The 27,588-nt window shown below is 43.6% G+C and overlaps 2 protein-coding genes and 1 pseudogene across 4 annotated transcripts in view; 2 read left to right on the forward strand and 1 right to left on the reverse strand.

The window, feature by feature from the left end:
- Nucleotides 1-8,736: 8,736 nt before the first annotated feature.
- Nucleotides 8,737-16,045, forward strand: RWDD2B (RWD domain containing 2B). Its single transcript, XM_080919663.1, has 5 exons — nucleotides 8,737-8,850; nucleotides 12,997-13,223; nucleotides 13,340-13,407; nucleotides 13,510-13,872; nucleotides 14,890-16,045. The coding sequence occupies exons 2-5, from the start codon at nucleotides 13,017-13,019 to the stop codon at nucleotides 15,122-15,124; spliced, it is 873 nt and encodes a 290-aa protein (XP_080775789.1). The 5' UTR covers nucleotides 8,737-8,850; nucleotides 12,997-13,016; the 3' UTR covers nucleotides 15,125-16,045.
- A 3,858-nt stretch (nucleotides 16,046-19,903) lies between these two features.
- LTN1 (listerin E3 ubiquitin protein ligase 1) overlaps nucleotides 19,904-27,588 on the forward strand; it is a 55,345-nt gene continuing 47,660 nt past the window's right edge. The window contains exon 1 of one of the 2 annotated variants that reach the window (XM_080919016.1): nucleotides 19,904-20,024. In XM_080919016.1, coding sequence (XP_080775142.1) covers nucleotides 19,983-20,024 — 42 coding nt within the window. In that variant the 5' untranslated portion in view covers nucleotides 19,904-19,982. The remainder of the gene's footprint in view (nucleotides 20,025-27,588) is intronic. The other variant, XM_080919017.1, reaches the window with a different exon arrangement.
- Nucleotides 24,546-26,167, reverse strand: LOC308422201 (stress-induced-phosphoprotein 1-like; annotated as a pseudogene). Its single transcript has one exon. The product of its transcript is annotated as a stress-induced-phosphoprotein 1-like (transcript).

Genomic DNA, 27,588 nt, shown 5'->3' on the forward strand with positions numbered 1-27,588 from the left:
CGCGGCATTGTGGGAAATAGATCGGCCTCCCGTGGGTGGCGCGCCCACGCCTGGGATCCGTGCGAGTGAGTTCCGCCAGTTTAAATCCTCCTAGAGAGCGGATGACAGGTGCTGATATATGGCTTGGAGTGTCCTGCAAGGTTACTTCTCTTAAGTACGTTATTTCTGCAGGATGGCTAAGAGAGAAACTTCCAAACGTCTCACATTTTCCCTGATCTTGTCCCATCCGCTTGTAAAAGTGAGTGATCATTCTTCCAACCTCAGCCTCCACCTTGCTGATCGTGCCAAAACTGACAGGAATTGAAGGGGAAACGTAACAGTGTAATGTTTGCAGTTCGTTGATGAAAAACAGTAACTACACACTTTGTGTCAAGTCTTTGGTTCCGCGAATGAAGCCGACCACGGCAGTGACAGTAATAACAGAAAATTACAGGTGGATGCTAGTGGCAAAATAGGCAGAAGTAAGCAACACAGTAAAAGAACAGTCGATTGTGTATGTATAAAGAAAACACTTGAAACTGCTGCTCAGTTAATGGGAAAGTTTTTATTGTGAATAAGAGAGAAACTACTCAAAGGCATCTGGAAGAGTCCAGAGCAGAGAAAGGCCCGGGCTAGGGAAGCCAGAAAGTGGGAGAAAATAGTAGACAACATGATTTAAAAATAGAAGAGGAAGAAGGAGGAGGAAGAGGAGGAGAAGAGGAAGATAGAAGAAGCCAGAATAGTCAGAGTAGTCAGTGCTCTGAACCACTGAGCCATCTCTCCAGCTCTGTCCCTAAATTTTCTGTGGTTGGTGCCTTAAGCCTAGTTCCTAAAAATCATGATACAAGCTAATCAGTCTAAGTCACTGAGTCACTCTCACCTTATGTCACGTCTCTGCCAGTTAATCTTCATCTTAAGACATTTATTTTCATGTTCCCATGTATGAATGGAGAATATAGATCTAAGTATTTGTCTATAGATGCAGAGGTCCTGACTTCAAATCCCAGCAACCACATGGTGGCTCACAACCATCTGTAAGGAGATCTGATGCCCTCTTCTGATGTGTCTGAAAATAGCTACAATGTACTTGTATATAATAAATAAATAAATCACCTTACTTTAAAACAATATTAAGGAAATGTATTCATTAGGACAAAATGCTGTATAAGAATATTCAGTTGGCCAAAATACTACTTGAAACAAAACTAAAAAGTGAGGGGCCAGTGGTTAAGAGCATTGGCTCCTCTTCAAGAAGACCAAGTTCAATTCTCAGCACCCACAAGGTGACTCCAGTTACAGGTGATAAAACACCCTTATACAGATATGCATGCCAGCAAAATACCAGTGCATATAACATAAAAATCAATTAATTAAAATAGAAAATGATCAGAATGGCTAAGATCAAAAACTCAATGACAGCAGATGCTAGCAAGGATGCTGAGAAAGAGGAACACTCCTCCACTGTTGGAGGGGTTGTAAACTGCTACAACCACTCTGGAAATCAGTTCCTCTGGCAGTTCCTCAGAAAACTGGACAGTCCTACCTGAAGACCCAGTTATTCCACTTCTGGATATATACCCCAAAGATGCTCCAACATACAATAAGGACACATGCTCCACTATGTTCATAACAACCTTAATTATAATAGCCCTTCTGGAAAGACCCCAGATGTCCTTCAGTAGATGAATGGATACAAAATTTGTGGTATATTTACACAATGTAGTACTACTCAGTCACTAGAAACAATGACTTTTTGAAATTCCTAAGAAAATGGATGCATCTAGAGAATATCATCCTAAGTGAGGTAACCCAATCACAAAAGAACAGACATAATATGCAGTCACTGATAATTGGATACTAGCCCCAGAAAGCTCTGAATACCCAAAAACAACTCACAGATCATATGAAGCTCAAAAAAAGAAAGACCAAAAAGTGGAAGCCTCAGTCCTTCATAGAAAACAACAACAACAACAACAGTGTATAGCACTCACTCAGAGTGTTGTACACCTAGACCTTAAATCATTAATAACTCAAGAGATAAGAAGATAGCCTTGTGGCAATTTTTGGTATTTAAAAATCATTATGTTTAATCTATACACACCAAGAAAACTCTGACTATTTCCATGTTACATTTTTTTACCTGTATTTTATGTTCATTGTAACTAGTAAGATTTCAATGCATGCTATCAGACCTTTAGAAAAATCATGTACTGACAAATATATATTCATATAGTTTTATGCAAAAATGCTTTTAAAAATCTGTACATGTATTTCTCTCTCTTTTTAAAAATAAATTTGTAAGGAAAAAAGAAAAGAAAATTCATAATTGTAAAAAAAATAAAACTCACAAGATGATTTCAGCTGCAAAAAAGAAAGAAAGAAAGAAAGAGAGAAAGAAAGAAAAGAAAATGAATGGAGTTGTGACTGGGTGGGGCAGTACCTGGTCAGTATGTGTAAGGTCCAGGATTGGATCTACAACACCACTTCAAAACAGAAATAGAAGGAAAAAAGTCCTATCACTGGAACAGTAAGTACTAAGCAAAACAACATTGATAAATCTTTACAGTATTACACCAGGGACCCATGAGATGGTTCAGAGGGCTACAGAGCTTGCCACTAAGCTGATGACCTAAGTTTAAAACTAAGGAGAGAGAGCAGGGTGGGGTGGTTCATACCTTTGAACCCAGAACTCTGGAGAGAGAGGTAGGTGGATCTCTGTGAGCTCAAGACAAGCCTGGTCTAGGACAACCAGGGCTGTTACAAAGAGAAAAGAAAGACAGAAAAGAAAGAAAGAAAGAAAGAAAGAAAGAAAGAAAGAAAGAAAGAAAGAAAGAAAGAAAGAAAGAGAAAGGAAGGAAGGAAGGAAGGAAGAAAGATAGGGAGAGAACCAAGTGTTGTGTTTTATAAAAAGAAAAAAAAAAAGCCAGGAATATGTTTGGTGGAGGAGCAGTGTGGAATAGGTGAAGGGGGTGCCTCTGGGGCGCATACTGAGGCATCCCTTCCCCCTGAGGTACCAGCCATACAACAGGTTTAGTTTAGAATAGTTTATTAAGGGTATGGGGAGGGGAGTTGAGGGAGTAGTAGAGATAGAGAAAAGCGCACAGAGACAGGCAGAGGCGCTCAGGGATAGGAGGTGTGGAGTAGAGGCTGGCCATGAACACATGGGGGTTGGAGATGGAGAGAAAGGGGGAAGAGGGTAAGGGAACAAAAACAAGAAAAGAACAGAAGACAGAGAGGAGGGGACAAGCAGCCCCTTTTATAGGGTCAGGCACACCTGGCTATTGTCAGGTAACTGTGGGGCAGAGCTCAGATGAAATGCCAACACTCAGTCCCTCAATTTGTCTTCTGACTGATACACTGAAACCATGGTACACATATGCAATTTACTTTTCTTAAGCTGTGGCAAAACTGAAGTGATAAAATACTCATGATGGTTCCCATGATGGTTCCCAACGTATAAGCTGGTAACATGACTGCTTCACAGTATAGTTAAAGAGGCGATTTTTAATTATAGATATGACAGAGAACAGCCAGAGGCATCTGGAAGAGTCCAGAGAAGAGTAGAAACCATACTGAACATGGCAACAGACAGGACACGAGGACAGACAGGACATGGAGGGCAGACAGGACACGGAGGACAGGCAGGACACGGAGGACAGACAGGACATGGAGGACAGACAGGACACAGAGGACAGACAGGACATGCAGACAGGAGGACAAACAGGATACGGAGGGCAGACAGGACACAGAGGACAGGCAGGACACAGAGGACAGACAGGACATGGAAGACAGACAGGACACAGAGGACAGACAGGACATCGCTGGCAGTCTTTACATGTAGACAGAATAGAGAACACAGTGAGAGCAAAGCAGAGCGGGACACAGCGGGAAAAGCAGGTTATAAGGAGAAGGAGAAGGTCTGACGGTGGAGAAGCCGTGAGCTGGACGAAGGTTACCGAGGCTATGGAAGGGCAGGAGAGAAGGGCGAGGCTGCTAGGACTTTGAAATGTCTAAGGGGCACTTGGGATACTGAGGAAGCCTGGAGCCAGCATGAGCCTTCATATGGCTAATAGACACCACAGACAGCCTGAGTCCCCTCTGCCAGAGGTAAGGGAAACTATTTGGCAGAAGAAAACCAGCTGTGGTGGGTTTGAGTAGGTTTGGCCACCATAGGTAGATGTGTTTGAATGCTTAGTTATAGGGAGGGGCACTATTAGGATGTTTGGCCTTGTTGGAGGAAGTGTGTCTCTGTAAAGGTGAATTTGAGGTCTCAGATTTGGCAGTGACAGATTCATGTGTTTAAATGCTTGGTCACAGGAAGTGGCAGTATTAAGGGGTGTGGCCTCATTGGAGGAACTGGGTCACTCTGTAGGTGGCCTTAGAGGCCTTGAATGCTCATGCTTCCCCTAGTGTGGAAGAGTCTCTTCCTGGTCACCTCAGGATCAAGATGGAGAACTCTCAGCCTCTCCAGCACCAAGTGCCTGGATGCAGAAGTTGCCAAATTCTGCTGCTTGAAGGGGCTGGAACACACTCCATTGGTCTATTACATTATCACTAGCTTCCTCTTTTCTAACTCAATACACTACCTAAGCTTGGCTGTCCTGGATCTTTCTCTATAGATTGACCTTGAATTTAGAGATCTGTGTGCCAGTCTCCGGGGATTAAAGGTGTGTACCACCCCACTTGGATTTAAGTTTTTCTTCACCTAGAACTTGCTCTGTTCTAGGCTGGCCTTGAATTTAGATCTGCTTGTCTTTGACTCCAGAGATTAAAGGTTTGAGCTAAATTGCCTGGAGCTAATTTAGCTGGGTGGGGTCTTGCTCCAAGGTCCTTACTTCCTTAATTCAATTTAAAATTCTTGAACACTGGTTTTAGTTCCATTTCATTTCCTGGTGTCCCTTTAATACTCAAACTATATATATTTTGTATCTTTCCTTTCTCAACTTGCTCCTTTTCATTAAAATACTCTTCATAAGGGTGAACTTTAGTAACCACACAACAGAATTCACACCAGGCTGTTTTGAGACTTCCTTTTTCAAAGCAATTAATCTAAATCTCTTCATTTTAAATTCAGGCAGACTCTTTGGACAAAGGCAAAAAGCAGCCATGTTCTTCACCAAAATACTACAAAAACAGTCTCTTGGCAACATACAGAAATTCTCCACTGAAACCAATTGATCCAAGTCAGCACATTTCAAATCACTTTCAGTAACAAAGTCTTCCATAATCTTACCAGGATGGCCCATTAAGCCCCATTTAAAATCTTCCCCATCTTTCCAAAGTGCCAAAATCCACATTCTTTCAAACAAAAGCATGGTCAGGCCTATCACAGCAATACCTCAGTCCATGGAACCAACTTCTATCTTAGTTAGGGTTTTATTGCTGTGAACAGACACCATGACCAAGGCAAATCTTATAAATGACAACATTTAATTGAGTCTGGCTTACAGGTTCAGAGGTTCAGTCCATTATCATCAAGACAAGAGCATGGCAGCATCCAGGCAGGCATGGTGCAGGAGGAGCTGAGAGTTCTACATCTTCATCCAAAGGAAGCCAGGAACAGACTGAGCATCTTCAGGCAGCTAGGAGGAAGGTCTCCAAGCCCACCTCCAGAATGACACACTTCCCACCATGATGATACTAAACTGAACCTCTGAAATTATAAGCCAGCCCCAGTTAAATGTTTTTCTTTATAAGAATTATCTTGGTCATGTTGTCCCTCCACAGCAATAAAATCCTAAGACACTGGTTTAACAAGTTCCTGGGGAATGCTGGCTTTTATTTAACCACAAGAAATAGATCAAATTGAGCTAATTTCTGCCTTTTGAAATTTGGGGAATTAGAAAGATCTTAGATTTTTTTTTCTTTTGACCAGTCTTTTAACACTATCTGTTAATCCCAAAGATATGAGGAAGACCACTGTGTGGAGAGCTTTGGGGGCCACTTCTAGAAACTTGGCAAGCATTTATCAAGGGCTACGGATAGAAAGTAGGCTCAGATAAGACAGTATTTACATTTGGACAACTACAAATCTCAAGGTAAACACAGCGGAGGTCATCTTGATAAGCCTTGTGACCTGTAACTATGGGACTTTGTTTATTGCCTTCTTTGATTACTACCTTGTTTGCTTTCTTTATTGCCTCGTTTGGTTTCTTTGTCTTTCATCTAAGAATTGACCCTACTCTCTGCAAGTACCTAGAATGGTACAAGAGCTGACTGGGAAAAATGAAGTGTTTCAGCCTCAGCACTGGCTGGAGTCATGTTATAGTGTTGTCTGTCTTTTCCTTTTCAATCCTCACTCCCTCCCTTGAGACCCTGTTTGACTGACTGAGCTGACTCAAACCATCATGGACAAATTAATACAGCAAGCAACTAATTATTACACCAAGCTTATTTTATTCATGTACATGGGATGCTTTCCCAAAAAGTGGGGTTAGAGAGAGGTCAGCCTTACACTGAGGAAGACAAGGCTTTGATAGCTCGAGGCTAGAGAGTTTCCATATGGGAGGTTTGCGGGCAGATAGGCTGGGATATAGAAGCAGAACAGAAGCTTAATCATTTGGTCATAACAACCTCCTGAAACAAAGACAAGGTTGCAAGGTGGTCAGAACAACTGGTACTCACAACAAGACAGGCATAGATGGTCAAAATAACCTTTTGAAACAAAGGTAGGGTTGCAAGGTGATTTCGAAGCAAAGACATGGCTGCCATTTCCTGGAATAATCAGTGCAGAACCATTTGTAGTTAAGGAGACAGATGGGGCGTATGTCAATCCTAGAGAAACAGAGACTTAGTCATAAATAGGAATGAGCCTAGTTTGTCTTCACGCTTTGTATGTAAGATGACTTTTACCTTAAGATAGAGACAGGGTGCTTCACCATATTGTGTCAAATCAGCAACATTTTTTGCCATAGGGAACTCTGTTGTGCTTTGTAGGTGAAACAGCAGTTCCTACTGGATAGTAGTTGCATCTTCTCTCGTGGGACAATCCAAATCCATCCAGATATTGCTTAGTGTGGGTGGGGGATGTTGGGGGAGTACTGCAGCATGCTCCTCTCATTACACCTTTTCATTTAAAAAGCTGGAGGAAAGAGTCTTATGTAATTGAATTCACAAAACCACAAAACATCCAAGATGCGGATAGAGAGTTGCTATAAAGTATCATCTCTGTGGGGTTTTCTTCTTCCAGTTCTGAAAGGTTGTATCTACTTATGTATAACAAATGTTACAAGTGACCATTTCTAAAATGATAAATGAAAAAAGAGTGTGTTGCATATGGTTGGATAAGGAAGAAAAATCTTTTTAAACTACCTTCATGCTGGAGCCCCTTCCAGTGTCCTTTTACTAATAGGGATAAATGTACCATTGTTTGCTCCCTGCCTGGTTACCTGCCAAGAACACTTAAAGCCAGGATGGCTAACATCAGTTACCTGTTCGTGATTCTGATGTCTTACTGCTCTCTGGTTTAGAGACAAGAATTGCCACAAGAGGGAAGGTCCTAGAAACCCAGTTTGGAATTATCTCCACCACTGCTTAATGCACATTTGCACACATGTGCAGTTAACAATTGCTCCAGTGGACCTAGGTTGGCTCCACTAAACACAGCCCACAGTGCTCCTGAAGAAGGGAAAACAGCACGCTTCACATTCGTTTGTATGATTAACAAACCTACTGGAAGAAATATCAAAATTCATGTTCTAGCAAATACTATAAAACTTGTGTTTAGGACAAACAAGGAATTCAATTATTTAAACCTTTGTTTACACAGGGTTTCTCTGTGTAGTCCTGGCTGTCCTGGAACTCACTCTGTAGACCAGGCTGGCCTCAAACTGAGATCCACCTGCCTCAGCCTCCCACACATTGGGATTAAAGGTGTGTACTCTGCCCTCTCCCTCATTTTCTATGTGCCAACTATTTTCAGACTTGCTAAACTGAATTAAGACTGTAAGGTAGGGCACAAACCAGTAGGGAAAAGGCAGTCACCACCTAAGCTAAAATAAAAAAAAAAAACCAAATGTATTCTAGGCGGTGTAGACAGAGGCAGAAGCAGAGTTTGAGGCCAGCCTGACCTATAGAGCAAGTTCCAGGATAGCCAGGGCTACACAGGGAACCACCAACAAAAATCAAATGCACTTCGCCTTCTTGACCAAGAGTAAAGTTTGCCTTGTCTTCGGGGCGTCAGTTGGAGTGGTGGCCTGTTTGAGACCCTAATACTTACTTAGGAAAGAGTTGTTAGGTAGGAATAAGAAATCGAGACTATACGTCAGAGTTTTATTTCTAGCATAGCTAAAATTCAACTACTAAACTTTCGTAAGCCTGGAATTTCTTCCTCTCTTCTGTCTCTCCTCTCTCTCTATATATATATGTCTCTCCCTAGTTGGGGTAGGGACGGGTCAGGTATAGAGAAGAGAATGACAAGACTGTAAGCTATTTAATATTTCTGTACTAGACTCTTCCGCATTAAAGTCCTGCCTCCCGCTGGGAAAAGATTTGTTCTTTATCCGTCTGCTGGCTGACATTCCTTGACGGTCCTGTAACACTGCCACAGTCCATGAAGACAATGAGTTCGGGATGATGAAATACTAAGAATAAAAACCAGGACCTGGAAGCATCAGGCGGGGATCAAAGTATCCCTCCGCAGTTCCAGACCTGAATCCGAAACCGACGTGAGGAGCTTCCTGCTTCCGGGACTTGCGTCCTCACGTGCAGCAAAGCGCTGCCCGCTTTGCGTCCTGCCGGCAAAGCGCTAGCCGGCTTCCCGCAATAAGGGTTCAAAGGTCGCGCCGTTCCCTTTCGTCTCTCTGCGGGTGAGACCGGAGCTGCGAGCCCGTCCAGACCACGGAGTGGGCAGTACGGGAACCCCAGCTCTGGGTGAGTGTGGCCCTGGATGCTTTAGCTAAGCGGAACTAAGAACGTCTCTCCGCGGGGGCTCGAATGGGGCGGCCGCTGAAGCAGGACTTCCGCCCATTGGTCAGAACCGGCTTCGGTGTTTCCTGGCCCCGCCCACATTCTGCAGCTCCCGGTCCGTTGTTACTGCGCCTGCGTACGCGACAACTACGTTGACACTTGAGTACTTAAGGTTTGGTCTAGCTCCTTAAATCTCATGGGAGCAGTGGCTCCTCTTCTCAGCACTCCGGAAACAAAGCGTGTGTATGTGTTGGGATTCTGTAAACCCCACCTCTCAGTTACCTAGTAACAGCCAGGTATACCCCACCCCTCAATTACCTGGCAGTAGCCAGGTATGCTCCTCCCCAGTGACCTGACACTATAAAAGGGGATGCTTGCCCCCTCCTCTCTCTCTTGGCCTCTCTTGCTCTTGTGCTCTTGCAGCTTTGCTCTCCCTCTTCCCTTCCCTTCCCCCCTCTCTCCCACGTGCTCATGGCCTGCCTCTACTCCTCTACTTCTCTCTCTCTCTGCCTCTGCCACCCTCTTAACTCTCCCATGACCTGAATAAACTCTATTCCATACTATACTGTTGTGTGGCTGGTCCCTCAGGGAAGGGATTCCCAACATGGACCCCCCAGAGACATCTCCCTTGCCCTCAGGCCTCGCCGCACCTCCATGGGCCATATGCCCCCCACTCTCTTCATCCTTCCCCTAACATTGGTGCCATGACTCTGATCGTTATCCTTTCACAACATTGGTGCCCTGTGACTCTTCCTTTCAGTGACTTTTCCTTTCATTGGTGCCCCATCATCTTTTCCTTACAGTATGTATGCATACCCCAATGAGATTTCTCTGAAGCTAAGCAAATTCAACCGAAGCCATTGCTTTAGCAAATATTTTTCTGTGTACTATGTAGACCAGGCTGGCCTCAAACTCACTGAGATAATCCCTACCTCTGCCTCCCAAGTACTAGAGTTAAAGGCTTGTGCTGCTACATCTGGCAATCCACCCATCCTTTACATCATTGGCCACACATTTTGTTGTTGTTTGTTTTTCTGTTTCTGTTTTCTCTAGACAGGTTTCTCTGTGTAGCCTTGACTGTCCTGGAACTCACTCTATAGAACTGGCTGCCCTTGAACTCAGAGATCCACCTACCTCTGCCTCTGGAGTACTGGAACTAAAGGCATGTGCGACCACTGCCTGACTGGTCACATTCCCAAATTATATCTATCGAAATAAACACTTAATCTATTTTTCCAGGAGCTTAAACTTTGGGGTCATTCTTACACAGCTATATGATTTAGCAGCAAATCTTCTTGATTCTACTTCCCTGTATTGAGAGCCATTACTTACATTGACCTCAGCTACCCTAACCCAAGCTCCCTTTACCTTTCCCAGGTCTCTCTGCTTCCTTCTTCATAGTAGTGGGTAGGAACCCCTTCACGAGTTAAATTTCTGCAGTGGCTTTCTGTGCCAGTGAGGATGAAATCCAAGGTTCTGTCCCGTTTGACTCTGTTCCTAGATCACCTTCATTTAGCCACACCCTTGCCTGCTGTTTTCTGAATATGCTGTTACACTCCTTGCCTCAAAGGGGCCGGGGGCACCTGTTAGATTGGTTACACAATATGGTCCAGGTAGTCCAACAGGGTTGGCTCACACTAGACAGGATGAGAGCCCAGTAGTTGCTGAGTCTACAAGTCTTTCTGTTTCAGCAGTGCCCGTCTGGTGCTGAAGTCCAGAAGCCCAAAGGTGGTTTTAATACCAACAAAGGAAGGCAAGCAGACGGGGGTAGATGAATTACCAGTGAGGGAAAGCCGGCCAAGAGCAGTTACCTCTTCTCCCATCTGTTTATCTGGGCTGCCACCGAAAATGCCTCCCACATTTAGGGTGGGTTTTACCACTTAAAAATGATCTGATCAAGCAAATCCTTCATGGACGTGCCCAGCTGCTTGAGCTCTAGTTGATTTCAGTCAAATATGGTCAGGTTGACAACCAACACTGGCTAGAGGTTGGCTCTCCCTGTAACCCTACAGAGTCCATTCCTTGGCCCATAGTTGCTCCTTATTCCTGCTGTGAATCTATTAATTATTTACTAAACATATCAAAACCTTTTGATGTCAAGACTCCCATCACTAAATCAACCCTCTGTGACAGCAGAGATAGTCTGCTTTTTACTGTCAAGTACAGTGCCTGGCACACAACTGTTTGGAAAACATTGGTTGAATCGATGACCTGTGAAAATCATGGCAGGTACTCAAATAACACTTTACTGACAGGAGCCATTCTGTTTTTATATACTTGATTTTCCCTTTGACACAGAATCTCACTGTGTAGACCTGGCTGGCCTCAGACTCACTGAGATAATCCCTACCTCTGCCTCCCAAAGACTGGAGTTAAAGGCTTGTGATACTATATCTGGTGACCCACCCATCCTTTTAAGCATTGGCCCTGTGTGTGTGTGTGTGTGTGTGTGTGTGTGTTTCTAGGTAGGGTTTCTCTGTGTATCCCTGGCTATCCTGGAATTCACCCTGTAGACCAGGCTGTTCTTGAACTCAGAGATCCACCTGCCTCTGCCTCCTGAGTGCTGGAACTAAAGACATGTGTCACCACTGCCTGGCTGGCCACACATTCTTACTTGCTTTTCACAGCAGCTATATTGTTCCCATTTTTAGAAATGGGGACAGTATTTTTTGTGTAGAATCTGAAGGTGTATAAACTAGGAAGTAGAAGTTGCCTCTCAACGTTGTTGAGTTGACTGTTAACTGTTTAGTACATTACTTTTCTGTCTTTTCTCATGTATGTGTGATTATGTACCAGGCCCTGGCTCTTATCCAAAACTCTGCAAAATAGTAATGGAGAATTATAACAATAATGCTTTGTTGTTCCCTTCACTGTGTTAAGGCAGCCATTTCATGAACATTATTAAAAATGTATATTTTGACTTTATAATATTTGTTTGTTTACATATAGTTCTTAAAATTAACTTCTTCCTTAAATCCCTTATTTTTCTTTTTAAGTTTAATATAATTTTGAAAATTTTACTGTGTAGCCCTAGCTGGCATGGAATACTCCACTCTGTGTAGACTAGACAGGTCTTAAACTCAGAGACCTTCCTGCCTCTGCATCCTAAGTCAATGCCTCAGCTTAATTGCATGCTGGAACTAAAGGCATGTGCCACCATGCCTGACCTGCTAGCAGCTTTAGTGTTCTGATGTGAAGGATCAAAACTATCTTTGGGGGCTGGCGAGATGGCTCAGTGGTTAAGAGCACTGTCTTCTTTTCCAGAGGTGCTGAGTTCAATTCCCAGCAACCACATGGTGGTTCACAACCATCTTTAACTCTAGTTCCAAGGGATTCGAATCCCTTTTCTTACCTATGTATGGCGCCAGACATGCACACGCTATTCAGACAGACATGCAGACAAAACACCCCTATATGTAAAATAAGTGTTGTAAAAGACTAGTAACCATTAATATTTACTTGAAAGAAAAGCAAATAATTTGCTCTCTTACTCTTTTTATCCTGGGTTCCAGTGTAACTGGTCACAACCACTCCTCTGGCTATATTGTTGGCATAGCTTTGTATTTTTCAAGGAGAATGGCCACTGTTTTAACTGGAGATGGCAGATCAATTGTCTAGATAACCTGCTGCCTATATAGAGAGTACTTTACTGCACAGACTCAGGAATTTCAGTGGATTGCTTCTTAATTAAAAAGTGTGTGTGTGTGTGTGTGAGAGGGGGGAGGGGGTGGAGAGAGAGAGAGAGAGAGAGAGAGAGAGAGAGAGAGAGAGAGAGAGAGAGAGAGAGAGGGAGACTGACTCAGACTGTGTGCCATATATCTGCAGGTACCCATCATGGAGGGACTAGGATTCCCAGGGGCTGCGGTTATAAGCCGTGGTGAGCCATGCAACATGGGCACATGGAACTTAACTCAGGTCCTCTGGAAGAGCAGAGTTCTCCTGTCTAACAAGCTGTTTGTAGCTTAGTTGTTTTGGTCCCTAGCATATGATATATGAAAATAGAATAACAGGGGAAGACTGATATTTTCTTCATTTTATGAAGGAATTAAATATTTGTTAAAGGAAATGTCCGTGTCACTCTATTTCTTTCTTTTATCCCCAACTTCTTAGGAACTTGCAGATGTCTCAGCATGGTTGAGATGGAGCAGGCAGAGGCCCAGCTCTCAGAGTTGGACCTCCTGGCCAGTATGTTTCCTGGTGAGAATGAGCTCATGGTGAATGACCAGCTGGCCTTAGCAGAGCTGAAAGATTGTATTGAGAAGAGGACAATGGAGGGGCGATCATCACAAGTATACTTTACCATCAATGTGAACCTGGACTTGTCGGAGGCAGCAATGGTAATTCTGCCCTTTCTGGAAAGAGTTGAGCATGTCAAGAATAGTGTGAGTGTGTGTGTGTGTGTGTGTTTTAAAACAATGTTTATAGTGTTTTTTTTTTCTCCCTCTCTTCTCAGGTGATGTTTTCTTTGTCTTGCATTCTTCCCTTTAAATATCCTACAGTCCTGCCTGAAATTACAGTGAGGTATGTTAGAGAAATCCTGTTCATTGTACAGGTCAAAATTAATGTAAAGATAAAAGTAATTCTTGCATGTATTTTCTTTTTTCCCCATGTGTTTCCTGTCAGATCGGTATCGATGAGCAGGTCCCAGCAGACTCAGCTGAACTCAGATCTGATGGCATACCTGCAAAAGAACTGTCTTGGAGATGTCTGCATACTGAATGCCACAGAGTGGGTTAGAGAGCATGCCTCTGACTATGTCAACAGAGACGCTCCCCCCTCCCCCGCCAGGCAAAGCCCAGCCCAGCCAGGGGATCTCACTTTTACGAGGCTCTGGATCTACAGCCACCACATCTACAACAAATGCAAGAGACGAAACATTCTAGAGTGGGCAAAGGAATTGTCCCTGTCTGGGTTCAGCATGCCTGGGAAACCTGGCGTTGTTTGTGTGGAAGGCCCACAAAGTGCTTGTGAAGAATTCTGGTCAAGGTGAGGTGTCTCGGATGTTATACGCACATCAGTAGCTGTAAGGTGAAAGATGAGACTAGAGATGTGGAAGTACGTATGTCCCAGCGGGATGACTTTATGAGGATTCAGTCTCAAGTGGGTGGTAAGGCAGAAGTCACACATAGCATTCCCTAGCTCCTCCCCAGCACCGCATGCATCTATAAATGCATGAGGAGTAAATGGAGCCCCTCCCAAGAGCTGTCTGGAACCAGTCAGTTTTCATGGATCTGCCCTTATCTGATGAATACGGTCAACTTTCAGCTTGTGGAATGGGAATTATTTGTGAGCATCAGCATAGCCAGTGATCTTACTCCTCTGCTTAGTTTCTGAGACGTTCCTCAAGCAGTTTAAGAGTCAGCCATTTGTACAATTCTAAAATATTTGCATCAGTTGTGGAGTCAGTGGCTGGCGTGGATGAGTGCTCAGGCGTTAGGATGCACAGGTGTTGGGTTCTAGCCTCAGTACCACGCGTACCAGACACAGAGGTACGTCTGTAAGCTTGGCCCTTTAAGGTAGAAAAGACAGGAAGGATCCAGAGTTCAGTGCCTCTTTTGGCTACATGTCAAGACAGAGGCCAGCTTGTAGTTCACATGAACCTCTCCCAGATAAATGATTAACTATTAAAATCAAAAGTCATATTCTAATGGAAGACAGTAACGGTGACCATAAATGAGTGTTAAGATGTAATCATAACCAGACTATTTGAGGAAAATAAGCCCTTGTGAGATTACCTCTGTACTTACAGGAACAGTCACTGGAAAGTAGTTCTTGGTTATTTTAATTCTGAGACAGGACCTTACTCTGTATAACCGTGGCTGGTGTGGGACATTTATGAAGACCAGGCTGGTCTCCAATTAAGAGACCTGAATCTGCCCCCACATGCTGGGGTTAATACATGTGCCCTAACTCCCAACTCGGATGAGTCTGTCTTTCAGATTCTAGCTCAGTGCTGTAGAAAATACATTTTGAAGTTTTCTCCTGTGAAAAACTATGTTTCAGACTCAGAAAACTAAACTGGAAGAGGATTTTAATTCGTCATCGAGAGGACATTCCTTTTGACAGTACAACCGATGGGATAGAAGGACAGCGGAGATTTTCCAGTTTTGAAGAAAAGGCCTTCAATGTCCATGGAGCCAGAGGAAACCACATGGACTTTGGCCAGCTGTACCAGTTCTTAAATGCCAGGGGATGTGGGGATGTTTTTCAGATGTTCTTTGGTGTAGAAGGACAGTGACTGAGCAGAGGGGAAGTCAGACCTGTTGGCTTGCTGTTTCTCTGTTGATCGCTTCTACCTGTTCTTCCTCAAAATTTAATTTCAGCTCCATTCTAGAATGTTCTAGGGTTGGGGTCATAAGAAGAAAATTAGTATACCTGAAATGTATCAGTCAAAACCATACCAAGTCTGAAAGAAGAACTGAGTTTCAACGTGTAAACTTTAAATCACTAACGGAGAAGGGCGGAGAAATGGCTCAGGGGTTATGAGCATAAACTGCTATCACCAAGGACCTAAGTTCAGCTCTTGCACCTATGGCAGGGAGCTCATAACCTCCTATAAGTCTTTACTTCATGGTATTGGATGGGCTCTGTCCTCCAAGGGTGCATGCAGGAACATACACACATGAATGCATTCAGGGTATCAGATCCCCTGGAGCTGGAGTTACAGGCGGTTGTAAGTTGCCCAGTGTGGGTGCTGGGAACCAAATTCGGTTCCTCTACAAGAGCAATGCACCCTTTTAACCACTGAGCCATCTCTACAGCTTCGTGGAAATTTCTTGACCTGAGCTGATGGCACATGCTCGTAATCCCAGCATTTGGGAAATAGAGGCAGGAGGACTGGAAGTTCAAGGCCAGCAGGTCTACATTAGCCTCTGTCTTAAAACAAAAACCAAATTATCCATGCAGAAGCTTTTGAAAGACAAATTACATGTGAAGGTAATTTTGGTGGTTCAGCTTGCTAGGCATTTCCAACACTCTTCTGCCTTTACTGAGGAACCTGGGAAAGCTGACTGCTCACCCTCCTGGCCTCTGTTGCAGCGACATTTGGCTGTAGGTTACTGCTACAGGATTTCCGGGGATGAATGTGCTTCTCTTCTCTTTCTCCCACGGACCCTGAAGTGATGGCAGGAGAAAGGAGTGATGGACCAAGATACCTCAGAGATGCCATTGTACGTGATACTTTGTCACATGGGGATCCAACGTTAATCCTTGCCTGTCTCCTTTGAAATAAAATGAAAATGTAAACTCTGTTTGTTATCAGCAGTCAGAAGTTAGTCAGAAGTTTGAAATTACTGTGTATGTGTTTGTGTGTGTGTGTGTGTGTGTGTGTGTGAGAGAGAGAGAGAGAGAGAGAGAGAGAGAGAGAGAGAGAGAGAGAGGGAGGGAGGGAGGGAGGGAGGGAGGGAGGGAGGGAGGGAGGGAGGGAGGGAGGGAGGGAGGGAGGGAGGGAGGGAGGGAGGCTGCACTCAGTTTGAGCTCACATGTTTTCAAAAGTCCCTAAGAGTTAACTTTGTATTCTGTATTCCAGCCAGAGGGATTAAAGGTATGTGCTGAAACACACCCTAACTAGAACCAGGTTCAGATATCCTGTAACAGAAGAGTAAATGTTTTCTGACCTCCTGATTAAGGCACTCTTTTTGATCCAGGTGTGGTAGTGTATGCCTTTAATTCCAGAACTCCAGAAGCAGAGGGAGGTGAATCTAAGTCTGAAGCTATCCTGATCTATATAGTGGGTTCTAGGTTAGTCCTGATACATGATGAGATCCTGTTCCTCAAAAATTTTTCTGTTTGAAAAGTAGTAAATTTGAGGGCTGGAGAGATGGTTCAGTGGTTAAGAGCACTGAGTGCTTTTCCAGAGGTCCTGAGTTCAAATCCCAGCAAACCCATGGTGGCTCACAACCATATGTAATGGGATCCAATGCCCTCTTCTGGTGTGTCTGAAGACAATTACAGTGTACTCATATAAATAAAATAAATAAACCTTAAAATTTAGTAAATTTGAAAATATGTGAGCATGGTAGCCTATAACTTGAGAGGTTGAGTCAAGAGAGTGGAAATTTGAAGACATCTTAGGTTACAGAACTTGTCTCAAACAAATGAAGGCCAAACATCCTCTTATGGTACAGCATATGCAATACTCTTCATCACTGGGCTTGTCATAAATACGTTGAGAAACGGAACATCAAAATGCTTTACATTTTTTGTCTGAAATAGAATTTCAGGCTTGCTTAGGGAGAGCAGAGCCCCTTCTTAAGGTCCATTTAGAAGGGAATATGGAGGGGACAAGTGTTGTGTTAGAAGGAAATTGGTCCAGGGTTGTCTACCACCTATCTAGACTAAAAGACACAATGTATCCTATTTCTGGCTGAGACAGGTATTTAGAAAGCCTCAAGGACCTTTCTAAATAAGAATCATCTTTAAGAACAATGAACCTAGTTAGTATATGATATGACAGATCACTTCCCCTGCTTGCTTGTAGCAGCTCTTTGTTAGGCTATCTGGAAGAGCCTGTTCCTCTGGTCCCAGGAAGAGTGGGAGTATAGGTGGAGATGAAGATAGGGGGCATGTGTGAAGTGATGTTGTTTCTTTTCTTATATGTTATATTTTGAGACAGATTTTCACCTATCCTAGGCTGACTTTGAACTCACCAAGTTTACTAAGCTGACCTTAAATTTCTGATTCTCCTCTTCTACCTCTATATCTTCAGCAGACCTAGTTTGCTCAGTGGAGGGAATCCAACTCAGGTTTCAGGAATGCCAAGTTAGTTACCAACACCCCCACTGTTTGTATTCATTTAGCTTTTAGTGTGCATGGAGATTTTTTTAATTTAAATTAATTATTTTTGGTTCTTTTAAATATTTATTTATTTTATGTATATGAGTACATTGGAGCTGTCTTCAGACACACCAGAAGAGGACATTATATTCCTTTACAGATGGTTGTGAGCCACCATATGGGAATTGAACTTAGGACCTCTGGAAGAGCAGTCAGTGCCCTTAACTGCTGAGCCATCTCGCCAGCTTCTGTTTATCCCTGGGTATCCTGGAACTTGCTCTGTAAATTAAACTTAGAATTTCGAGATCTGGCTGCCACTGCCTCTGAAGTGCTAGGATCAAAGGTGTGCACCACCACTGCCTGGGCTCCATTATACATATAAGATACATTATACATTGTCTAAGGAAAGTTATAAGCATGAGATAATGAATAGCCAGAATCTTACTGCCCGTTTAAGAAATAAAATTTTTTAGTCTCCACTCCTGTGCTGTTGCTGATTAGTCTTGGACTTGGCTGGTTTGAGTCCTCTCTTGAAAGTATGCAGCACTCTGCTATCCTGGAGTATATGTGCATCCTTATGCAATATCTTACGGCTTCCTCAAAAATATATCTGCTTTCTGTTTATGTGCATGAATACCCATGGAAGTCAGAAGAGGGTGTTGGACCCCCCTCCCCAGAACTGCATTTATACAGGTGCCTGACAAGAGAGGTAGAAGCTGGGTTTGAGTTTTCTGGAAGAGCAGTAAGCACTCTTTTTTTTTTTTTTTTTTTTTTTGTAAGATTAATTAATATATAGTCACTGTGGCTGTTTTCAGACACACCAGAAGAGGGCATCAGATCCCATTACAGGTGGTTGTGAGCTACCATGTGGTTGCTGGGAATTGAACTCAGGACCTCTGGAGGAGCAGCCAGCGCACTTAACCACTGAGCCTCTATAAACCACCAAACCTATGAACTCCGGCCCTTGTGCCTTAACATTTTTGAGTGAGGCATGCGATAAATATTTAGTTATTTCCCCAAATAGCAACTAGTTTTCCAAAGATGTTTGAGATGCTTCTTTATTAGTCTTGAATGCAATTAGAAATTTTAAAGGAACCTTTGCTGTAAAGGACTCAAGCTCGGTTCTCAGCACCTCTGTCAAGTGACTCGCAAAGGCCTGAAATTTCAGCTCCAGAAGATACAATACTCTCTTCTGGCTTCCATGGGTGCCTGAACACACACACACACACACACACACCACATTTAAAAATTTTTAAATAAAAAATATAATCTAGATTCACATTCCTCTAATTGGCATATAATTTGATTCAAACAAGAGCCACACATTATATTTGCAAGATCTGTCTTAGGTCATTTAAAATGTTTTCTTCCAACCTCGTCAATATATTTGTTTGCAAAACTATTGAGGGGGGGTGGGTAGAATTTCCCACATTCTGAATTCTTTGGCTGTGCCAGTATCAGTACTCTGTAAATTACATTTGAAGCTCAGCTAGACTCGACTTTGATTTTTTTCTTTTTGCAAGAATACTTAATAGTTCTTCAACACTTTCTCTTGCCTTACATCAAGGCATGTAACAATAGCTCACTGATAATCTTTAGATGTTCATAAATTTAGAGGATTTTGAGGGTATACTGCGAGGGATTTAGCCAGCCCTTTGCGTCTGTTAGGCAAGTACTCTACCAACGAGAGAGCAGCACCCAAAGTTTGATACTATCAATATCTGTCTGATATTGTCAGTTTGGTCCAATTTACTATGGGCTCTTTTCTATGACCTAACTAACTCTTGCCTCACTTTAGTATGGAAAATGGGGAGAGCTCTACAAAAATATAGCGTAAAACAGTATCTAAATCTAGAACGCAGAACATGATTTTTCTCTCTTGTCATGGGCCTGAGATGAGAGTCTGTTTTTCATATGGATGATCGCCTCACTTTCTTTACCTGTAGCATTGTTTAGCACACTTACTTCCATACCATTCTATTGCTATCTTCTGGGAGAATATAGCTGCGGTCAAGTTCCCACACGCTAGGAAAGAAACCGCTCCACTACAAATACCTAAAGCACGTTTGGCGCCACGGGTTCAACGCTGGCTTTTTATTGGTCAACCTTGACGCCACTCACGCAGGCGTGGCCTTCTTTGTTACGTTTCAGGCAGCGGATGGTCGGAGTCCTGACAGGGAGGCGGGAGCGGAAGTGGGAAGCCGAAAGGCGAGGGGGAAGTGGCTACAATGAGTCCCCTTCCGGCGCGAGGGACCGGAAGTTGTGGCTCGGCCGTGTCAACTTCGGCTCTGCAGACTGAGAGCCCGGCCGCCACCGTCAACATGGGCGGGAAGAACAAGCAGCGGACCAAGGGGAACCTGAGGGTGAGTCCCGTGATGGTAGTTCCGCGGCACGCTGCCAGGGTGATCAGAGGGCCGTGAAGGAGGCGTGTGACCTCCCGGTGTGCGTCCCTGCGGGTGGACGGGTCGAGGAGTTGGTACCCAAACGACGTTTCAAGCCGGATCTGTGAAGCGGAGCGCGCACAGGGAGGTGTCGCCGGGAAACGGTGTCAGCGAGTACCCGTACAGCCCCTGCCTAGGTGGCCCAGCTTGTGTAGGAGCTGTGAGAATTGGCAAGAGTGGGCTTCATGTGCTTTCCCTGTCCCTCCTTGCCAAGGCCCGAGCCCGTAGGTGGTATGCCTGTTGTCAAATCGGTGTCACCCATTGGGTCTCTGGCCTCCAGCTTACTTCGGTCTTCCTGCTTCCAAGTTCATTTTGGCCACCCTGAACTTGCCATGAACTTGGCCTGGCCTGGCAGGCTCTGGCTAGCCATATGTTAGGTGCCTACAGACACCTCAATGCACCCTTCCTCCCATAGCAGCCCTATTTTAATGTGGTGGTTCTCCGTGGTGACAACACCGCGAGCCATGTAAATTACTATCGTGCTTTGTAAGAATTTTGAAGGCAGGTGTTTCTCTGCTGCCTTCATCTTAAAGGAACACACACACACACACACACACACACACACACACACACACACAGAGGTACATGTCTCTCACACACAGAGTGATGCATGTCTCTCCTCTCTCTCTCTCTCTCTCTCTTTCTCTCTTTCTCTCTCTCTTTCTCACTCTGTGTGTGTGTGTGTGATCTGCCTGCCTGCCTCTCTCTGTGTGTGTTGGTTTCTTTGTGTAACACTGGCTGTGGTGGAACTCTCTGTAGACCAGGCTGACCTTGAACTCCCAGAGATCCTACTTACTGTCTCTGCCTTTGGAGTGTGCTACCACAACCAGCCTTTGTTTTGTTTTGTTTTGTTTTGAGACCATTTGACTGTGTAACTAACTGCCTGTGTGAGGCTCTGTCTGGCCTGGAATTCAACTGTGCAGACAACCAGTTAGAGTGGCCATCTCCTCTCCAGTGCTCCAGCATGTTGGGAAGCCCAGAAATCTTTATATTTACTGAGTCACCAGCTGCTAGTATTTGTTCATATTTCATTTCATCTCTTAATTTATAAATTTTGCTGACCCCTATGAGTTAATTTCAGTCTTTAACACCCAAATTCTCCACCTTATATACAATCTAAAAACAATGCCATTCTTCAAATAACCTCTGACACTTTAACCGTGGTGGCATGTCTAAATACGAGTAGATTTACAATTCACATTTCTACTAGCCTTTATATTTTTAATTCTGTTTTTGTTTTATTTTGTTTTTGTATTTTTTGAGACAATTTTTCTGTGTAGACCTGGCTGGCCTGGAAGTCACTCACAGAGATCTGCTTGCCTCTGCCTCTCCAGTGCTGGGATTAAAGACGTGCACCACCAGGACTCACTTGATGATGTTTTTAGATAATAACATTTTCAAAGCATTTATGACTCAGTCACATATCACTTGTTCCTTTGGAAGGGATACATTAAAAGACACATTAAAAAAAAAAACCACTTAAAAGACACATGTAGTCTTTTGATTTAGACAATTTCCCATTTGCTGCATCTTAAATGAGTGTCTTTTATGTCATAATGAGAAAGAGCTGGCCATGATTTGTTTACACTCATCTAATTATTTCCTTATATCAGTTCAGATTAAGTCATTTTTATGATATTATTCTCAGTATATCATACCAGAAGTGTACAATACTTTTTTTTCCCTGTAAGACAGGGCTTCTCTATGTAGCTCTGGCTGAACCTAGCTCTGTAGACCAGGGTGAATTTTCTTTCTTTCTTTCTTTTTTGTTTTTAAAGATTTATTTATTCTGAGTACACTGTACCTGTCTTCAGACACCCCAGAGAAGGGCATCTGATCCCATTTGTTGTGAGCCACCATGTGGTTGCTGGGATTTGAACTCAGGACCTCCGGAAAAGCACTCTGTGCTCCTAACCACTGAGCCATCTCTCCAGCCACTTTCCCCTTTTTTTTTTTTTTTTGGTCTCAGTAGTATTTGCTTAATGTTGAGCACTGTAAAGTTCATGTGTTAAATAGACTTATCCCTAAAGATTTTCACACCTTTAGATGATTCTTGCTGGGATCAATTATTGCGGTACTTTAGAAACTTACTTGCAAATGACAAAGAGTGAATTGATCACTCCTACCTCATTTAAGGATGAAGTTTAGAGAAGTTTACTTGCTTAAATTCCTGTAGCTTGGAAGCTTCAGAGTTGGGCTTGATGTTTAGCTTTTAAAATGATATCTAATAAAGGGGTGGTAAAAGGACAACTTTCAGGAGTCCATTCTCTTCTTTCCTTTTTTGTGGGTTCCCGGGATGGAAGTCCAGATTGTCTGAAGGCTTGCAAAGCAAGTGTTTTTACCCTCAGAGCCATCTTACTGGGCCTGGACTTGACCTTAAAAGTAGCATTTGTTCAATAGAAAATAGTGCTGGGAGCTATATGTATTTGTAGATTATAGTGGATACATGTCTTTTTTTATTGTTTTGAGATGGGATTTTACTATGTGGTATAGCCTAGTCTGAGACTTCCCATGTAGCCTAGACTGGCCTCAAATGTGGGATCTTCTTGTTTCACCCTCTTTAGTGCTGGGACTGCAGGCTTGTACCACTAAGATAGCTAACTGCCCTTTCCTTTGTTTGAAACTGGGTCTCATATCAATCAGGCTGGACTTGATCTCATTATGTTAGCTGAGTCTGGCCCTAACATCATGATTTTCCTACCTCCTTTTCCAGTGCTGAGATTGTGGGATTACATGTTTACACCACCACATAGCTTCTGATTGCTATTCATGAAGTAAATGAGAGGCACACATTTGTAAGAATATTATTATGGTGTGTGAAGCAATTAAGAGATAGGCATGACTTTTGGGGGATGGGGGTACTCATGTGGATGCCTATGTGGGCCCTGGGCCTCTGAGAAATGTCCTGACCCTCTTCTCCCCAGGGCATTTGCCCCCATTCTTATCCCAGGTTCTGGGTGCCCCATCTTCCTGATTTATCCCTTCGAGCCCGGGGTTCATACCTACAGCCCTTAGGGGCTAAAAGTTGGGGCCTTGGCTGAACGCCCTTCCCCTAGGCGGCTGTCAACCGGGGGTAAAAATTTGGGCTCCTCCCTTTTGCCACTTACCCAGCTCCAAGTTTTTTTTAAAAAAATAATATTATTAAAAATTTAAATTAAAAAAAAAGATAGGCATGAATACATGAAGGAAAGAGCGTAAGAGAACAGAAGTGAGTGCTGTTCGAACTGAAGGAGAAGCGCGTTGTAAATACTAGTGTCTTGAAGGATGAATAGAAGTTTGTCAGGCATTGAAAAGGAAGGGCTTTCAGATAGAGAGAAAAGATTATGTGAAGACCCCATCTAGGAAAAGCTATGGCGAGCAAGTGAGTTTTCTGGACATGTCCCACCGTCTTGCATGGCTGTGATGCGTGCACTCTGAGATGCAGGGTCCTCCTGCATCCCCTGCTTCTGCACTGCTGATATGCCTGGCCTGCCACTACTAAATACCCTAATGATTCCTGGGCATCAGCTCACCCTATTGGGCAGATTTCCTGCAAATGAGTATAAAGGTATATTTTTATGTAATAATGTTGTTTAGACGTATTGATGATTTCATAATTTCTGATAATGATTTTATAGAATTCCAAAACTGATATAAGTAATCGCAAGCCCCCTATAGAAAAGAAAAGCTGCAAATAGAACTCTGTAAACCTTCTTATGTCCCAGGCTAATTGCAATAGGAAAAGAAAATAGGTTTGGAACAAATTTACAGATTGGGAAAACTTTCCTCCTAGGTTAGGAATGAGGTCACTATTTCATAACCAAGAGCCATAAATTAGGAATGGGCAGTTTATTGTAGGTGCAAGAACAAAAGAAATGAAGGACTAGCTTATCTATATAAGACTTCAAAATAATAAGACACAAGGCAGATGATTGGTCACTTGACAAAACTGTGCTAACTTAAGACAAAAATTATTGCTTTAAACTTATAATGAATTTTAAAAGGCTAGAAAATATAGTAAATGTTTAGTCAAGTACTAGTTCTTCTGTTTGTTTTGTTTTGTTTTTCAACATATAACCATGCCTGACTGGCATGTTTTATTGAGGGGGGACATGGGTAAGAACAAGTAAGGACAGCTGGGACCTTAGATTGGGAAGAATACCCTCCTCTCCCTGTATGCACCCACTGCCCCAAATAAAAAATAACTAACTATAGGGGAGCAACCAAGATAGTGATGGGGAGGCTGGGAGTGGGCAGGGAAGGACACTCAGAATTGAGGGCAGCAGTGAAGAGACCATGCGTATGCTGGGAGGGCTCGAGGTGGCACTGGATGAGTTTGTCTTTCTTGTAGGCATGTATAAATATAAAAACAAGCCTTTCTTCTCCTGATCTGCCCAGTGCTTCTTGCCACCGTCCCAGCTCGCCTTTCCTCATTGGCGAAGGGAAGAGGGGACCAGCCAGTTATCACTGAAGTGCGATCAGACCCACATCCATCAGTTTCTGCATCTTCTGTGTTATATATAACAGGACTCTTTTAAGTGTTTGCTCAGAGTCTGGGGGTCCTTTTGCATCTGCTCCAGGATGAGCCTCATGGCTGGGTCACTCATTATTTGCTGTACCTCAGGGTCAGCCATGGTTTCACATCCTCAGGGCTGTTGTGTCTATTGTACTGTGCCATCAGACAGCGTTGGTAACCGTCTGCTGCTTCCTTACAGTTGGAGTCCAGGTCTAACGCCTTCTGGTACACATCCATGGCTTTTGTATAGTCCTTCATGGCTTCCAGAGCAGCCGCTTTTCGTGTCTAACCCTCGTTGAAGGTTGGCTCTAGCTGGATGCACTCTAGGAGCATGGTGTAGCAGGAGGCTCAGTTGCTGTACAGTTTGGCATCTCTTGGGTTCCTTGTAATGGCTTCAGTATAGTGCTTCATGGCCCGGGGCAGTCCCCTTTCTGGAAGCATTCATTGCCCTTATTCTTTTCCTCCAAAGCCAAGTCAGGGTTGATAAAGGCCAGAGCTCTTGTTCCTTCAGAATTTTCTCTGCCTGCTTGGCACTTCTTGAGTACATCTGGGCTTTGGTGCTCTGCCAGAGACTTGTTGCAGAAATGGATAGCATCCTTGTACCTTTCTTCTTTGAAATAGCAATTGCCAACTCAGGCATAAGCTTTGGCGATCTGCCGTTTGTCCTCTCGGTTCTCTCTGCTCACGTCCATGACCTTCTCACAGAGCTTCCGGCATCCACTGTAGTCGCCCTTCTCTCAGTGCACAGCTGCTTGATTAGTCGTGTAAGTCATATTGGTAGGGTCCAGCTCCTTGGCCCTGTCAGAATGCTTCAGGGCCTTGTCAAAGTCCTTCTTCCTGTAGGTACCATTTCCCAACTCCTTTTCTCTCAGTGCCTGTTTCTAATTCTCTGGAAGATCTTCTTCCATTGGTTCTGGCTTGGCCTCCTTTGTGGGAGGGGTCGGGAGTGGGGGTGTTGCTGCCTCTTCCTCTTCATCCATACTGCCCAGATCAACCCCAAGGAGGACACTGAGAGTAGTCGTGACCCAGGGATCTTGTTTCATGCCCAGGTCTGAAGGCTTGTTCTGTAGCTGCTCTATGAGTTCTCTGTAGGTGGGGTCACTGAGCAGTGTCCTTGTCCTGGGACAAGGATTGTCATTCTTTAACTTCTGGTACAGATTAGGCAAGTTGAAAGGATTCATGAATTTCCTCTCTGCCAGCCTGGCCTCCATGTTCTGCAAACCCTCCTTAAGCTGGAGATTATTGGCTTCATCTTTTAAACCTTCTTCGTTTGCCTTCTTCAGACTGGCTTAGGAACTCAAGAGCTGCTGTTTTTCTTGAATAGCCCTTGCCCCAGTCAGGCTTCAGGGCAGCAGTCTTGCAGCCGTCCTCATAGGCCTTCTGGTAGATTCCTTCCTAGGTACAGAGCAATTGCTATAGAGCACATGGTCTGGGGATTTAGTTTAATTTCCTCAGAGCAGCACTGTGAGGCCTTGTCCGTACTCCCAGCATGCAGGGCCTTACTGCCTTTCTCCTTTAGCTCACTCGCCTGCTCCGTGGCCCGGAACCCTGCTGAATCGAATTCATCCATTCCTCGTTCCCAACCCCAGGTACTAGTCTTAAAGGAAAGACATGTAAACAATTCTGCTATAACTCATTAGGCCTTATCACCCTATGATTTAAACGATTGCCTTAAACTTGCTGTAACCTTATTTAATGTAAAAATGCTTCAAAAAAGGTGATCAATTATCCTGAGAAGGTATAAAAGCTAATAACAATAGTCAATTGGTGTAGTTTTTTCTGCTTCATCTGGTATGTGTGTTGACTATGTGTACCTGAGTTTTCCCTTCCCTTTCCTTTTCTTTTTTCTTTTTTCTTTTCTTCCCTGAATAGCAAGATAGTTAAATTGCCAGAGTCATCAGCTTTTGGCCCCAATTGTGGATCTGATGCCTTTGTCTGGAACATAACTGTCGGGGTGGGACCCTGACAATGAAGGAAGGATGGAGGGCAGAGTAGGATAAGGGTGGTAAATGAACCCGAAAAGGTGAAGGCAGGTGGTGGAAGATCATATAAGCTTTCACTCTGGACTTTAAACCATGGACTCAGAATCACTAACTCAAATAGTCTTAGAGAATCCAAATACAAAGAGTGGATAGGTAGGTATTGTATGTAAGAACTGCCAAATATAGAATAGGTTCTTAAGTGTGCTCACATGCATTTTGACCTTCACAGCACTAGGTCACATACTACTACCAGTTGATGTAGCTATACCAGGCTTTTTGTTTGGGTTCTGCAGGGTCAAACGTGTGCGTGTGTGCACTCGCGTGTGCGTGCGTGTGTTGAGACAGCGTTTTTTCTGTGTAATTCTGGCTGACTTGGAATGCCTTCTGTAGTCCACGCTGGCCTAAACTTTGAACTCAGAGATCCACCTGCCTCTTCCTCCTGAGTAGCATGTACCACCACCATCCAGCTTGCCTAATATTCTTAATTTGTAATAAAAGTGCTTATTATATTTATTTGTGTATGTGCATGAGCATGCCTGCCTATGTGCACGTGTGAGGAGATCAGAGGGCATTCAGTTCTCTTCTTTCACCATGTGGGACTTAGGATGTAGCTTGGGTCCTCAGATATGGCCTGACGTTTCTTTACCGCCTGTGCCATTTTGCTTGGCCCTTAGGTTTATAATTTTTATTTGGCTATGGGTATAAGTATCTAATCTGCAAAGATCAGAATATACAGATCAATGTATTTTATGCCCATAGTAAACATTGAGTAAAACAGTTTGTACATTTAAGGAAACAGTTTTCAATGGGAAGCAGAGGATTTGATGCATTTTCTCACGCCCATAGTTATCAGCATCAAATCTCAGGCTCAGGGCTCGTGGTTTGGGTTTTGTGGCTTGTTTCCTGCTTGTTTTTGAGACAGGGTTTCTTCTTGTAGCCCTAGCTGTCCTAGAACTCTCTCTGTACACCAGGTTGGCTTTAGTTGATAGTGACTGATTTCTTTGAATAG

The sequence above is a fragment of the Micromys minutus genome, assembly GCF_963924665.1.
Source record: "Micromys minutus genome assembly, chromosome: 7".
In the NCBI taxonomy this organism is placed as follows: domain Eukaryota; kingdom Metazoa; phylum Chordata; class Mammalia; order Rodentia; family Muridae; genus Micromys; species Micromys minutus.